Source organism: Aegilops tauschii, chromosome 5 (assembly GCF_002575655.3).
Source record: "Aegilops tauschii subsp. strangulata cultivar AL8/78 chromosome 5, Aet v6.0, whole genome shotgun sequence".
Classification (NCBI taxonomy): Eukaryota; Viridiplantae; Streptophyta; class Magnoliopsida; order Poales; family Poaceae; genus Aegilops; species Aegilops tauschii.
The window spans coordinates 394712526-394729530 of NC_053039.3; the positions used below are offsets into that span (position 1 = coordinate 394712526).

Below are 17005 nucleotides of genomic sequence, written 5' to 3' on the forward strand. Positions count from 1 at the left end.
TTTTTTAATTCTCTGTTTTATAATATGTCAAATTTACTTTTAAATGTAGAAGAAAATAGTTGAAACTTATCATCGCAACTTCAGTGTAAACATCATGGCAATTCATGTGCAATAGACATGGCAACTTTTAACCAAAAAAATCATCAAAATATATTGATATGAGATCTAGTTTCGAAGATCTCGTCGCGAGGGATTTAATGATGAAAACGGATCTTCAATCGGATTTTTCATTTAAGAGATAAAATATTTTGTAAACTGAAAATCCAAAAAAATTCCCACATGCATGCATGCGATGACATGACATAGTTTGTGTGTTATAGAGCGTGTGGGCGGGTTTGGCTCCCACCACACGTGTGGGCGTTAACATTGTCCTTTGTTTTTGGATTTTATGACAAGTCAATTGATGATGGCCAACATCTCACGGAAATTACCCTTGTTCATGGAAGTGGTAGTCTCATATGTGATTTCTCAACATGACAAGTTATTGCATATGATACACTTTGCTTTTGGTTTTTGAAATCTTCACACCAGTCTTCTAGCATTGTTGTGAGCATTGTTTGGTCCACCGACATGAGCATTGAATATTTCCACTACCTTCTTCCAATTTTTAAACCATTTCTTAGTGAAGTTGTCACCAATGCTCGGAGGCTTGAAAAGAAAGCAATGTAAACAAAAGAAAACTCTGGGATCTGGCGGCGGCGGCGCAGCACCTCTGGCGGGCGGCGGCGGGACGGCACAGCAGCGCGTGAAGATTCTGGATCGATTGGATTTGGGGATTCTTTTTTTGTTTGACGAGAGAGAGGGACATAGGTCGTCTGTTTGGGCCTGTATACAATGTAGCCCACTGAGTCTCAGTCCACCGGCCCAACCCTCACGTACCCCTTCGTCCTTCTTCGATCTTTGCCGCACGCACAGAAACAGAGCAGCGCCGCCGCCGCTGGCTTTCTCAATTCTGGCCTGCCGGAGGAAAGATACGTAGGTGGGGGTCGACCCTCCGCCGCCGGCGACCCGGGGCGGCCGCCCCAGCTCGCCCCAATGGTGGGTCCGCCACTATGCACAACTCAACCTTTTAATAATGCATAAAATATGTGAACCAACCTATGGTTGGATGGTTAGGTAGACAGTAGTATCCCTAGCCCACCGGGGTTCAAGTCCTGATGCTCACATTTATCCTAAATTTATTTCAGGATTTTCGGCGACACGCGTTCAATGGGAGGAGACGTTTCCGTCGACTACGAGGCACCTATGATGACTTTGTAAAACCTCAAGATTAAATGCCGGCTCAGTCTTTTGAAGGTGCTCGGGTAGGGTCTCATGAAGGTGCTAATGTGGGTAGAGTGTGCGTATGTGTTCATAGAGGTGAGTGCATATAACCGTTATATGAGCGTTTGTGTCTGTATTGTGTTAAAAATAATGCATAAAATATCGGAAAGGGTTTCTCAAAAACAAAATCGAGAGGAATTGGCAGGCGACCGTGCCAAACCCTTTCGCGATGTCAGAGTCCGACCCCTACTAAGGATATGTACGGCACACACACGACCTTCTTATAATCAAAAAACGAGCGCACGAAACCAAACCAGCGTGTCAAAGCCATCGACCAGAACCTGCACAAATTTCGCTCGTATCAGCACCTGGTGAAGTCTCGGCGTCTCTGTCTACCGTCCAACGTCCATCGCACAGTGGCGCGTATTCGATGGCCTACCCCCTCGTCCTGTCTCCCGGGAGGTTCGCTCTCGCCGCCGCCACGCGCGTTGGTGCGGCTCCGCCCGCTTCTTCCCCCCCTGCGCGCGTCTGTCTCCTCGCGCCCGCCCGCACGCCCCGCCTGGCGCGCTCGACGACGACGGTGGTGAGCATTGCATTAGCACCTCGACCCCTCTCTTCCTTTATTAATCCCTTCACCATTGCTACTGATGTTCTTCTCCGAGCTGAGCCCGATCGTGACTAACTGAGCAGGGGCCCTTGCGCGCGCACGCGCGCCTGAGATTCAAGCAGCGGGCTCCGGCGGACGACGGCGCCGCCGCCAAGGAGACTTGCCCGCGCGCTCCAGCGGATAAAGAGGGTGGCGCTCCAGCGGATAAAGAGGGCGGCACGGAGACCGACCCGTACGCCAAGCTGTGGCCGTGGGGAGACTACTTCCCCGACGAAGACAAATTACGCCGGGAGGACTTCTCCACCATGCAAGAACGGTTCTCGCGCGAATCCACGGAGGCGGTCGCGGCGCTAAAAGCCATGATCGCCGGCGTGTTCCGCCCACTCCTGGACAACTTCCACCACTTCCGGTCTCTGAAGACCGTCTACGAGACAGAGGACTACCACATCGGCATGCCCTTCGGTAAATAAACCTACAGTTTTGCTAAAGCACGTCTAGATGTGTCATAAGTATTGCATATCTAAGTCGTATGTCATCGATCTTACGTTAAGATTCGTGTGAATATTTTTTTTTTCTTATGCTTGATTCACTCACTTAGATGTGCAATAACTATAGCACATCTAGATGTGCCCTAGACACACCCGTAAACCTATGTGTATCATAGGATCAATAACGTTTTATGTGATCTGACGAGGTCTTTGTTCAGGAGCGTTGGTCGCCTGCGTCGGGTGCTATCAACTGTGGAAGATGGATCCGTCCATGTTTGTCAGCACAGCTCTCGGCTATGCGTTCTACAAGCTCAGCGTCGTCTCGTTGCAGCTCCGGAAACAGGGCTTTGCCAATGACCTCATCACCCGCCTTAAATTTGGTTAGTTGTTATCCAGGCCTCATATACACACATAATAATTTTCAAAACCAAACTTCTGTGGGTTAACTTCATTGTTTGTTTTAACATGTGCAGTTATCATGCTCCTCATCATGGCCGCAACTTACAATAAAAGATATTCTCCACTTGATGCTATCATGTGAGTTCCATGTTTGTCTTCTTTTTGAGTACATTGTCGTTGGCAGAACTTGTTTGGTTGTTTACTGCACAGGGTGCCTGTTTTTATGCTCTATCATTATTATTGATAATAGAAATTATCTCTCCCACTTTTGTAACACAGGGCGCCTGTTTTTATGCTCTATGCATTGACATTTGCTTATGAAGTGACCGGCGTCAAGAAGCAGGTCAAGTATGCTGTGCCGATACTTCTCTTCATGCTAAGGCACCCAGAATGTAGACGGGAGCTACGCGCAATGTTGTCCGAGGTTGAACTTGAACTTGTATCAGAGTGTGGGATCGCGGTCATATAAAACTCTATGAGTTATGTAAACATGTTTTTATAGTGCCACGTACTGAATCCTACACTTAGGGCCTTAGGATCAAGTTTACATGAGATGATAAATTGCATCTATAAAGTATATCTCATTATGATTCTTTAAAACCTCAATTCTATTATGTTTTTGCATGGTGATCATATTTCCCTTAAAGTACAAACAAATACTCCCTCCGTCCTTGAAAGAGTGTACTTCCAACTTTGTTGAAGAGTCAAACTATCTCAATGTTTGGCCGAGTTTGTGGAAAAATATATCAATATTTGTGAAACCAAATAGCTGAATAGCAAAGGAAGTGCCCACATGAGATAAATGAAACTTCATCATATTTCCCTGCGCACATTATGTGACATCATAATCTAATAAAATTGTATTCCCCCTGTCCCGTAATACAAGGGTATTTTTTACACTACCAATCATGTAAACATGTTTTTTTAGACATGTAAACATGTTTTCTTAGTGTCGTGTGTAGAATCCTACACATAGAGCCTTAAATATTTTTATTGCAATGGATTGTTTCATTTGTATACCACAACATCTTACTTTGGATGAAAAGCAGAGACATCATCCCAAGCATAACTCTTTTCATTTTCAAAAGATGTTGGACTTCACCCACGGATTGATCACATTAAAAAAAGACGAACACACATGCACAAAAACTTTTAGGCAAATACTTTTGCTGTGCCCTCTTTTTTTTCTTTATTTCTTTTCTTGTTTTTCTCTCGCTACTATCTGATATTACAGCTTAACCGGCTGGTGTATTTATATAGACCCAGCCACCACCCCAGATAGGCAACTCAAACTCACCTACGCCCTATTCCTAAGACAAATTCCTACGCGGACATCAACCACGTACTCCATGAAAGCTGAAAGCTGAGTCCAAACCTGATTACAACTTGTACTACTAGGACTCTTAATCACCGGCCACATTGAACTCCATTAGCCTAAATGTACACAAACATGTTTGGATTACTCCAACAAAAGACAAATATACCAATAACAAAAGTTACAGAACTATTACCCTGCTTGAGAAAAAAATGCACAGACATTACATTTATTACCCTGCGAGGAAATTCACTAACATTACAATAACTAGAAGATTCCCCGGACGTTGCCACTGGAATTAGTTGCAATATATTCTAATGTGACTGGATTGACAATATGAGAAGTACAATGAAAATATAATATTTTTTATTTTTTAGTTATGGAACATTTATTGAATATAAGTAGCATTAATGCATGGTTCCATGTTGAGATGTGTTATACATAGTTGGATGTTGAGCTGAGTATTTTTCATGCATAAAACATGTTGAGGTGGCATGTTAGCATGTTGAGAGAAATAAGATAGTGAGGACGTAATTGCCTTTTGGAGCTCAAGCTACGTGGAGCTTTCTTTTTTGAAAAAAATGAAAATCATATTTTCTAGTTTCGAAAAAATCAGAAAAACACACATAAACCTAGGGGGTGTATAATACATCTTTGTAAATTTTCATGATGAAATATGTTTCGATGGAAGCTACACAAAAAACAAAATCATGTATTTCTAGCACATGCACTATTTCACTATAAAAGTATATAATATTATTTTTTGTCCCGCTCACATCAAAGTGTATTTCATTATCAATTTTTACGGGAGTGTAGTGTAGTGTGTGTGTGTGTGTGTGCGCGCGCGCGCGTGTGTATGTGTGTGTGTGTGTGTGTGTGTGTGTTCATGTGTACTATTTTAGAATTTTTTTGAAACTTCAAAATTATGATTTTCAAACATTTAAAAAACAAGCTCCAAGAATCCACTCTCAATGAGGATCAACTATTTAGTTATGTAGGATTTGATCAGAGAATCAACCTGGGGGACGTGCCTCACCTTGTCTCCCCCTCCCACAGCGGCGACTTTCAATGTAAGGATGGTCATGGTGGAAGTAACATAGGTAATAACATGCATGCCACAGAAGCAACAAAAAAAAGTAATGTGGCTAATAATTAAAGAGGGAAGAGAAAATTAGAATAATATGATATGTTACCATCACATAGCACTTCCCAATACAATGACTCTACAAAGAAATAAATGAAGATACCTATGTTGTCGCAACTATGACAATACCCACTATGAAGGTAGTAGCATATACTAGTAACATATGCATGTTACTAGTCTAAGTTACTCCCCACTATGACTAGCTTAATAATATAGCCAACAATTGAATATATGTGATTTCGATGTCATCAAGAATCACTATTGTTTCGCAAAGAAAAAAGAATCACTATTACAATCAGGCATATAATAGGGCTTGATATAATGTTTGGTATTAGGATAATCATATATTTTTACTAATTTTACTTCCTAGGATCACAGGTAGAGGTTGGCTCTTGCATGAGAGCCTACTCAATTCGTTTTCCCCTATCTCTCTCTTTCATATAAGTGAAAGTGTCATGTAAACAAACTTATAGCTCTTATTATACTTTATCTTATAAAGACAACACATGTATGCATGCAGAAATCTTCCACTACATGCGAACATCATTGGTGCTTTTTTTGCGGGTGAAATAATGTATTACTCAACTTGAACATACAATCAATCGCAGTTAGATCTATAGCAACCAAAGGCCCCGACCCGATCCAAGTCATAGTCCTACCTTCTAAACGAGCAAACTTAGCTAAGCTATCACTAACCTTATTATGGCTACGATTACTATGAGTAATACAAGATTCACGAACATGCATAAAGGTATCTAATCTCCTTAATGAGCGGTGCGTAGATAGATCTGTCCATCACTTTTGCCTGGATCAACTTCACTGCAACAAGGGAGTCCATTTCAATCACAACTGGAAGATCACTTCTCCGGGTAGACAGTGATAGAACCTCCATACACGCACACAATTCAGCTTCGAGGGATTCACGACATGAGAAAAGTTGGCTGCATGAAGAAAAAAGAATAACACCCTTATCATCTCTCAAAACCATACAGGCACCCGCCGAACCACCATCGGCATATGAGCCATCAGTGCATAGATTTACCAAGCCAACATTTGGAGCGCTTCACTTGGGTTCAGCGCTTATTGTCACATGTGGTCTGCTGGAACATTTATCATATGTGATGATAGATTTACCGTTGCTTTGATGTGAGGAGAGCTCTGTCTTGATACCAACGAGGGAATCAAGATAGCTCACCAAGAAATGATTAGAAGCCTCCATGGCCGGTGGTGGTTTGTTATGAATCACCTTACTGCGGATGTGCCAAGCCCGCCATAACAACATGGGAGGCATTGATCGTTCAACTTCTGGAAGAGGCTCTAACGCATGTAGAAGCCACTCTTTCCTAGTATTCAGCATTGTATTAATACTTGGTAATGTCCAGACTCCAACCATTGTATTCCATAGAACACGTTATAAGGTGCAGTGGCATAGTGCGTGAAAATTATCCTCAGATTGGTGAAACATATAGGGCATACATCATTTGTCTCAAGGCCCGGATATGCTTATTCCTCCATGTTGGCAGCGTTAGTCGTGACTCGCATGCAAAATTGTGAACTACCGGGGAACATCCGAAGACCAGATAAGTTGCTAGCAAGTTCGATGACCGTCCGGCCTGGTACTCAAACCTGTTGCTGAGCCTCTGTGTGCTTCATCAAAACCCAATTGATAAGCACTCTTTACTGTGAACAGACTGTATTTACCGGAACCCACGCGAAGGTGTCCTACTCCAACCTGGGCAAGGCTCTAAGCTTTACTATTTCAGCGACATCCGCCGATACAAAGTATTCTTGCAGCAAGCCATGATTACACCAACCATTATTGTTAAGAAAACCAGAAACAAAAATGAATTTTGCATGTCCCTTGGCTCGAGATGGGTTTATAGGACTAGGTTTGAGGAATCCAACTCTCTCTCCAAACCTGAATACTCCAGACATTACCCACCCTTCAGATTAGCCCTTTATTCAGAAGATCAAGACCATAGCTAATGGCCTGCCAAGAAGACAATGCATTCTGAGAGAAAATGGTGTCCTCAAGATCGCCATCCGGGCAATATCTTGGTTTTAAAACATGTGCACACATACTATCTGGTTTAGAGATTAAGCGCCAAGCTTACCGAGCTAGCAAGGCTTGGTCAAAAATACGGAAGTCTCGAAAACCAGCACCACCTTTACTTTTTAGTTGCAACAAATAATCCCATGCTTGCCAATGAATTTTACTTTTACCCTTTTCAGCGCCCCAATAAGGCCCTCTAAGCATCCGAGTTAGTTCATCGCACACTGAAAAGGGTATCTTAAACACGCCCATGATATATGTGGGTAAAGCTTGAGCGACAAATTTAATGAGAAACTCTCTCCTGGGCTGAGCAAGAAGACCATCTCCCCGTTGTATCAATCATTTTGTCAGGCTCATTTGGAGATTCTGGAACCGTCCTTTAGACATGCGACCATTAGGGTAGAGAGGCCAAGATACTTCTCTTCAAAGACTAAGCAAGTCACATTGAGCACCTCTCTTACTTATTCCTGAATAGCAAAAGGGCAAGCAGGACCAAATAATATTGAACACTTGCCAAAATTTCAAACTTTGACCTGTAGCATTGCCATATATATCTAGAGCCATCTTAACTTTTTCAGCCAGAACACATGATGCCTCAAAAAGCATCATTGTATCATTAGCAAACAATAGGTTCGATATACCAGGAGCTCTTCTGCACACCTTCACCGGAGAGATATCATCCGTAGCCACAAAATGCTTTAGAATTGCAGACAAGCCATCAACCACAAAAAAGGAGAGAGAGAGGATCGCCCTGTCTAAGACCACACGACAATGCAAATGAATCCAAGAGGGCCCCGTTAAGTTTGACATAATACCTCACCGATGTGACACAAGACATGATCTAGTCCACCCATCGTTGAGAGAAACCCAACTTTTGCATCACCTGCTTCAAAAACTTCCAATCCACCCTATCATATGCCTTAGACATGTCAAGTTTGTATGCGCAGAAACTTTTTGTGGCTTCTTCTTCTTGTTTGATGTTGTGAATACACTCAAAAGCCACCAGAGCGTTGTGAGTGATCATGCGTCCAGGGATAAACACACTCTGCTCCGGAGAGACAATATCATCAAGAAGAGGCAGTACACGGTTCGTAAGAAACTTTGAAATTGTTTTATAAATGACATTATATAGACTTATTGGCCTGTAATGAGTCAAACTAGTAGGGTTAGGAATCTTAGGAACAAGAACGATAGAGAGTTTACTCCCGTCGGCATGTGTCCGGTCACAAAAAAAAATCTTGAACGCTGAAATAATGCTGCCCTTCAGGGTGTCCCAGTTGCGCTAAAAAAATCTCGCTGGCATGTCGTCTAGTCCCGACGCCTTCAGGGGACCGATCTGAAATAAAGGGTTCGAGATCTCCTTATCACCAAAGGGAGCACAAAGTCGCACGTTGTCATGATCGGAAACCTTAGCCTCAAGAAGCTCAATAACCAGAGATGAATCAAGTGAAGGATCAGTCGTGAAAACCAATTATCCATACTAACTGCACAATTTTAAAATTCAATGATTTATCCCAAAAAAAATCCAATTAGTGATTCTTTACTGGTGAGTTCCTCTTGACAAGGGCTTCAAAACAAGATCTCATGTCATGCTTCAATGAAGTTTTTCTGTCACCACCTTGTAGTCCCGTGATATACTCTATTTATTGGTTGCCTCCCCCTTTTGGTGAGGTTGCGATCATTTAATTAGATGATTCACCGCGCGTTTCTGCGGAATAATTAAATTTACCAATAGAATAATTATTTTAAAAATAGGGGACTAATTTCCATGTTATGTTGTAGTAGTCGGCAAGAGATAACAGATAACGCTTCAGTTGCAGTGATAAACAGATGCATGTACTAAGGGAAAGATTTTTTTTTTTCTTTAGTAAAATGGAAGTCATATGCAAAATGCAAACCCTAGTGAATCAAAGTGGACCAAATGATGGTCTACACACGCTCAAGATCCTACCTATATAGTACTATGTATCATGGAATATACAACTGCTGATTGCGCAACTTTGATCAAGAATCATGAATTAAGAGGGGAATTGTGAGTAAGCAAAATATCCCTGCTAGTATGGACGTTGGGGCTGATTATTGGGTTAGAGAGGAACAAAATGGCAGTCTTTTGGGAGTTAAAACTTCTTCGGCAAGTGCAACAAGAAGCACAAAATCTACACTCGATGCATCGCCCCCAATATGTTGGATGATTGCTTGATAATTGCCAATGAATAAAAATCCCACCTTCCTGTAAGGCAGTTATAGGTACAAGGCTTGTTGAACAGAATTTGATCAATCATATTGGAAAACGTACACCACACTAAAACCGTAATTGATGGTGATACATTTTCAACTTTACAGCATAATGGTTCATCATTCACAGCAGATGACATCGTTCACAGTGAACACCGAAAAACATGACATTTCCACCTCACGGGAAACGGCATAAAGCGTCAATAACGAGAAGGTGCACGCACGCCTGGTGCATCAGGTAAAACGATGTAACGAGATAAAGCAATTTTAGGAAGTCCATAACTAGTGCTATTAGTCAAGTCGGTATTGCCGTATGTGCAACCAATCCATTTCCGATAAAACCGGTGGGAATATTCACCCTGTACTTCTAGAAATAGATCCGGTAAGACTCAGTAACTGTACCACTTACTTCCCGCTGTCCAAAACATGTACCCAAAAAAACCTGAGCGATCATCTGCGTCTACCTGCAAAATTTGAAGAAAATTGATATCAATAAAGATTTGGAAAAACTATATTCAGAACCACTAACTAATACTGTACAAAATAATTTTAAGTTGATAGGTTTTATCATACCTCGAGGAGAGAGAAGCCAAAACTGCTATGAGTAAAACTGCGAACTCCAGACTAGGCTTGTATGTTTTATTTGCTTTGTCAAGTATATCAATGATCAGCAAGGCCCGTGGGTCCCCTTTGTTTCCAAAGTAACCTACTGCTATGCAGCCAATAAGCAGAGCCAGTGAAGTAAGGTGCTTCCAGGAGACACGCTTACACGCCAGCAACACCTTTTGCCAAAGGCTTGGCGGCTCCAAGGGGGTCTCTGTATTTCAAGGATAAAAAGATGCAGGCAGATTAAGCAAGGGAACAAGGGGATAAGGAAAACAGAGGATGTGGAATAGACTTCAATTTACTGCATCAATAGACAGTATATAGGACTCGACTCAGGCATCACATACCCATGTACAAGACACCGACTGGTAGGAGCTAGGGCCCTACCGGATCTAGGGCGTAGGTTGTAGGGGAAGGAGGGGGAAGGACGAGGGCTGGTACACGGCGGGCGGCGGCGTGGCGCCGTCCTTGCGACGGAAGCAGCGGCGGCGAAGGCAGGAGGCGGCTAGGGTTTAGGTCTCCCGGCTCCCTAAGGGAAGCCGAGCAAATTATGATTGCTTCTTGCTTGATTAGATTGATACATCTCCTCTCCTTATATAGAGATGTTTACTTGACTCCTAAGCAAACGATCCTAATACGATAAGATAATTGGGCTAAGCCCCTAATTAAGATACTTGGGCCATAACCCACTGGGCTAAGCCCCCATGCCGGTCATAACACTTCTCCCCGCCTGCACAAACAGCTCGTCCTCGAGCTGTAAGGTGGGGAAGCGCTTGCTGAACTCCTCGAGGTGATCAACCAGCGTCAAACACCTTCGCAACAGCTGGGGCGGCAAGGTCGGCGGCGATGGCGTCCTCCGAAATGTAGTCTGCAACCTCCAGGTAGAAGAGTCGCGGGCAGGCGTGGCCGGGCGTGTAGGGCTCATCGCAGTTGAAGCACAACCCTTGGCGGCGACGCTCGAGTAGCTCGGCCGAGGTGAGCCGGCGGAACGGGCGCGCCGCGGTCGCGGCGAGGGGTGCCGCGGAAGCCTGAACAGGCCGACACGGAGCGGGATCTGGCCAGGGTAGCGACCCAGTGGCCCGGGACGGTGACTCCTGCTGGACGGCCACCGCGCGGCGCTCGAACGCGCGGGCGTAGTACATGGCCGTCTGGATATCCTGGGGTCCCTGAAGCTCCACGTCCACGCGGATGTGATCCGGAAGTCCACCGACAAAGAGGTCGGCCCGCTGCTGCGCCGTCACGCCCGACGCGTGGCATGCCAGGGCCTGGAAACGGTCGGCGAAGTCCTGAATCGTGGAGGTGAAGGGAAGGCGGCCTAGCTCCGCCAGGCGGCTCCCGCGGATCGGGGGCCCAAAACGAAGGAGGCAGAGCTCGCGGAAGCGCTCCCAAGGGGGGCATGCTGCCCTTGTCCTGCTCGAGGGCATAGTACCAGGTCTGGGCTGCACCGCGGAGGTGGTAGGATGCCAGCCAAGTGCGCTCCGACGCGAGCGTGCGCTGTCCACGAAAAAACTGCTCACACTGGTTGAGCCAGTTAAGCGGGTCCTCCGTGCCGTCATAAGTGGCGAAGTCGATCTTGGCGAACCGTGGCGGCGTCTGGGTCGGCGCGCCATGGCCGACCGGCTCGTCGGTGCGGAGCAGTGATGATGACGGCGCCCGGTCAACGGTGGGGAGACCGTCATAGGCCCCCGCGGAGCCGGACGAGGCCCCAGACTGCAGCGTGGGTACCGGTGGGTTCCCGGCCTCCGTGTAAACTGGCGGTGGCGACATCCCGGTTAGCCAGGCCGGGATCCGGGACGGTGACGGCGGAAACCGGACCTGCTGGATCGGGAGGTCTCCCGGTGTGGACTGGCCCAGTCCGGAGCTGGGCGGCGGCGGTGGGAGCTGGACCGGCGCGGGCGGCGCGGCTGGGGCTGGCGCGGGCCAGTGCGGCCACTGCGGCGCTGGGGCAGGCGCGGAAGGCGCGGATGGCGCCGCGAGAACCGGCACGGGCCACTGCGGCCAGGACGGCACTGGGGCGGGCGGCGGCTGGAAGGACGGATGGGCCCTGGCGATCGCCGCGGGTACCGAGGACCAGGGCAGGTGCAGTAGCGGCGGAGGCGGCCCGCTGGGGTGCCCCGCCTGGAACGGCGGTAGCGGTGGCCCGCCCATTGCAGGCGCGCCCTGGGACGGCCACGGCAACGCGGGGTGGCCGTAGGCGGCGGTAGTCGCAGCCGGCGGAGGTGCGGGCGGCCCGGCCAGGTACCGATGGATGCCCTGGACGGCCGTCACGAGATCCCGCAAGATGCTGGTGACTTCTTCCGGCGTGAAAATGGCGGTTTTCGGCGCAGCGGAGGTGACCGGGGCCGGCGGCGTTGGGGGCTCGGCAGTGGTCATCGGGGCGGTGGTGATGATGGGCAGCGGCGGCGTGGGTGTTGATGACGACATGATCGAACCCGAGTCTCTGGATACCAAATTGGTAGGAGCTAGGGCCCTACCGGATCTAGGGTGTAGGTTGTAGGGGAAGGAGGGGGAAGGACGAGGGCTGGTGCGCGGCGGCCGACGGCGTGGCGCCGTCCTTGCGACGGAAGCAGCGGCGGCGAAGGCAGGAGGCGGCTAGGGTTTAGGTCTCCCGGCTCCCTAAGGGAAGCCGAGCAAATTATGATTGCTTCTTGCTTGATTAGATTGATACATCTCCTCTCCTTATATAGAGAGGTTTACTTGACTCCTAAGCAAACGATCCTAATACGATAAGATAATTGGGCTAAACCCCTAATTAAGATACTTGGGCCATAACCCACTGGGCTAAGCCCCTATGCCGGTCATAACACCGACACAAGCACCCCTTCTCCATGACCTCAGACTATACAACACATACACACACACAGGCTTGTATGGATCATGTATATGTACTGTATACATGGTATTTCTCCTTCTGTGCCCCTCCCCCCAGACCTTCCCAGGCGAAATTATGCTTGTCCTCAACAAGAAACTTGCCATCACTACATCTCATGTTGCATGGGCGGCTATCCTACATGAACTCTGGAATGTGTTTCATTACATTTATGATTCAGTAAAAGGTTTAAAAGATCAAAAACATAACGGAAGCTCCCAGCCATCGTATGAACCCAATGTGAACCGGAACTGCTAACCAATGCATGATGTCAGACATGTGCAATAAAGTCCTAATGCCAATACAAGAAGCCTTGAGACAGCCTCCAACATTATCGTCATTTGTGTCTAGGACTGTAATTCACAATGCATGGATCAATATTTCTTACAGCCAAATGCGTTTATGTAGCCTTTTAGCAGCGCTGCTGGACAATTATAAAGGATTATGTGCTTGCAGCCTTTAATCAGCTCACATCTGCTGACGGACGAACTTTCCATCTGCTCAATCAAGCGCTAATTTCATTATGTCTGAACAAGTTACGCTGGGTATTTATTTGGCGGGGCTGCTCTGAAGCCCATGGTGGACATCGTTTGGTTGCCCAGGAAACCGTACACAAACCCAAGCTAGTGGGAGGTCTGGGACTTCACAATCTAAAGCTCCTAAACACTGCTCTCAGGGCTCGGAGGTGCTGGCTTTCCCGCACTTCAGACAACTGGCCATGGAGTGACTTTCACTTGTCTGTATCCGGCAACAGCGGATTTGTTTTGTGCAGGAAAAAGGATCACCCTTGGCCATGGTAAGTGAATATCGTTCTGAAATGATGGATGGATAGGTGGATGTGCGGTCAGGCACATCGCGCTGGATTTAATCCCTTTTGTGAGGAAGAATGCCCTGAAAAGATAAGTGAAGAGGCGCTACACTTGGACCTGACACGTCAGCTACAGAGTGCAATCGCTGCATCTTAGCTGAACCCCAAGGTTTAGGACAGCTTTTCTTGGAAGTTCGAAGCCAGTGGCCAATTCTCATCTCGGTCTGCGTATGCTCTATTCCATGTCGTTACTGTGAATTTCCTGGTGCTAGGATGGTGTGGTCCTCTGACTCATCTTCAAGCCAAACTCTTCGTCAGGTCTCTAGAGCTGTCTAATTTGATACTCTCACTCATCAATCTCCCTACGTTTACTCTGGCAAGCAATGCCAATCCTTAGGACTGGTGGACTTCAGCGGACTCAACCATCCTAGAGGCTGGTTTAACACTACTGCGATTACATGGATGTACAACCTATGGCTGGAGCTAAATAGAGGCGGTGACCAACATAAAGTCTGATATATCGCTTACAATCCAGGCTTGTAGACGTGGGCAAGAGAGAGGTGTAACGTAATTGATCTTCTGTAGAGGCAGAGCCTGCCTACGGCTAATGGTAAACTGTAAATTGCAAACTATATCATACCCCATTCTGATCTTCAAACAATGACATGCGCAAAACTCGCGTGTACTGAAAAAAACGAAGTGTTCGTGTGATCGTGAGCTTACTGTTGAACACTTGGTGGGCGAAACCATCAGACACGTGATGGGCGTCTGCTGCCGACTAGGCATTTCGCCGAACATCTCGGCAGCAAGGGCCGTACTCTTCTCAGGATACCAACCATCAAACACGTGAAGGGCGTCTGCTGCCGACTACGCATTTCGCCGAACATCTCGGCAGCAAGGGCCGTATTCTTCTCAGGATACCAGCACCCCCTCCCCCCTCCCCCCTCCCTACCGTACCATATCAAGCACGCAAGGGATCAAGGGACTCACCCGGAGTTGCGGGGCCCTGGCACCTCGCAGGAGGAAGAGGAGCACGGAGCGTCATGCGCGGGGCGGGAACTGGACGAAGGGCGCGATGGAGAGGCGGAGGCGGGGCTGCGAACGAGGCGACGCGCGGGCGGAGACGAACCAGGGCGCGGGAGGAGGAGGAGGAGGAGGGCTGTCCTCGCGACGAAACCAAGCGCAGAGCGCCGGGGACGCAGCCGGAGCCGGTGGCCATGGCGGTCGCCTCCCAGTCGACTGCCTTCGGAGGCTCGGAGCTGGCGGGGACGCGCGTCGCGTGCCTTTCTCTTTGCCACGGACCTGCTTCCACAGCGAGTCAGGCGGGGAATTCGAAATGGCAGGGCGGTTTAGATACTACGGGTACTGAAAACTGGATCCCCTCATCCGCTACACCCAATCATGCCTTTAATTACCTGCTACGGTGGTCGATGGCACATCTGGTCTGGTGAATGAACTCTGAAACGGCAGATAGATTCTCGAGGTTCAGATTAGACGCCATGGAGGTCGAAAAGTGAAGCAGAGGCCGAGCTCCATAGAGCTCTTTTTTTTTTCCAGCGAAAATACTTTTTTCACACCTCAAAAAAATCTGAAAAAATATGCATGCACACATATGTTTGTATAAATAACATGTATAAAATTTTATGAACATATACGTTCATATGTGATGTACACAAAAAAGACAAATACACAAATTAAAATGAGCTTTTTTCTTTGTTGTATTTGGGCCAGATATTTGTCTTTTTTGTTAATCAAATTAGTTGATGAAATGTTATACATATTTGAAGAATATGCATATGTATCTGTAGAAAAACATTTGACATTTTTCTTAAAACTTTTAAATATACTTTGATTTTCTTTTTGAGAAACAGGCTCCATGGAGCTCGGTCTTTGCAACACCGCACTCCCATGGAGGTGATGACTTTGCTTGCCGGCCACGTACCAAGCACGGTTTATAATCTTGCTCGTTCGACCAGCTTTTTGTCCTCTTAGTCGGGGTATGCCTTCTGACTTTGCGAGCGAGAGTTCTGGCAGAAGATTTGGAAGGTTGAAGTCAATTTGTGGACATTTGGTCATGACTGCCACCCGAGCCGAATGCAACACTTGCATCTTCTATGGCATTATTCCCTTCGTTCCATAATATAATGCGCATATATATATATATATATATATATATATATATATATATATATATATATATATATATATATATATATATATATATATATATATATATATATATGTCTAGAAGTCAATCCCTACATGTTTTGACCAAATTTATATAGAGAGAAAAACCACATTTAGAATACCAAATACATTTGGTATACATCATAAGACATATTTTCATATTGTATATGTTGATGTTTAGTTATTGATGATTCTCTATAACTTCTTCAAAGTTTGTTTTCTTTAGAAAAATCTATAGATACAACATTATGGAACGGAGGAAGTACTTGTGAGGAGAGTATTGAGAACACCCTCATTTGCAATGTCCATTGCATTTCACGTGAATATTGCTGGATATATTGAACGGCGGATCTAGCCCAATTGAATGGGTAGACCAACAATAAAATTGTCCATTATAAATTATTTATTTGTACTTTTTAGGTGACATAAAGGCGGTCCACCGTGGATATATTAGCAATTGTCTAATTAATTTCTTCCATATAAAAAACATGACGACGTTCTTGTCAACATTAATGACATATTGTAAATTATTCATATGAGTGTGTACAAAACATGAAGCATTTGAAACTGCAAAATTTATAGGTATTGCACATGCATGAACCAGTAAAAGGATGAACAAGTCATGCCCTCCGGTCCGAAAGGTCGGGCCACGACGGCGACAACAACAACTTTCTTCATGGTGTCATCGGAGTTGTCAGTCATGATGTAGTTGAGAAAATGGATAAAGTCATGGAAGTAGGTGGCGGAATCGAGCAGTCACGCGGAGATGGTTCCAAAAACCATACTCTCCTTTTTCCGGTGCAGAATCCCAAAGGGCATAGTTTTGAAGGCCTGGAGCGTGGTATGGTGAGGCCAGCGACAGAGTGTACCACCCTTCTTCTCATGCTCCAGTGGGATGCAAAAGAGAGTACCTTATATGTTGGTCCCAACTCTCCTTCACATCTCAAACAGAGCTATATTTACCTCCTTCACCATAATTTCTGAGACAAGCACGTTGTTCATCTCTAAAGTGACTTTCTCGGGTATAACAT

At 46.1% G+C, this 17005-nt stretch overlaps 1 protein-coding gene across 2 annotated transcripts; it reads right to left on the minus strand.

Annotated features, from left to right (window-relative positions):
- Nucleotides 1-9439: 9439 nt before the first annotated feature.
- On the minus strand, nt 9440-15190 carry LOC120965199 (uncharacterized). 2 transcript variants are annotated; one of them, XM_040390554.3, is made up of 3 exons: nt 14778-15190; nt 10078-10321; nt 9440-9968 (listed from the first exon to the last, which is right to left on the minus strand). In XM_040390554.3, exons 1-3 carry the CDS (start codon nt 15004-15006, stop codon nt 9965-9967), a joined length of 477 nt encoding a protein of 158 aa, XP_040246488.1. In that variant the 5' UTR covers nt 15007-15190; the 3' UTR covers nt 9440-9964. The 2 variants fall into 2 exon arrangements, 1 of the variants encoding a protein (XP_040246488.1); XR_012184981.1 differs by lacking the exon at nt 14778-15190 and having other exon boundaries at nt 10078-14755.
- Between the last annotated feature and the right edge of the window lie 1815 nt (nt 15191-17005).

Coding starts and splice junctions, on each gene's coding strand:
- LOC120965199 (XM_040390554.3), bottom strand. CDS start 15,006: ATGGCCACCGGCTCCGGCTGCGTCCCCGGCGCTCTGCGCTTGGTTTCG. Junction 10,322..14,777: donor CCAGGGCCCCGCAACTCCGG/GTGAGTCCCTTG, acceptor CTTGAAATACAG/AGACCCCCTTGGAGCCGCCA.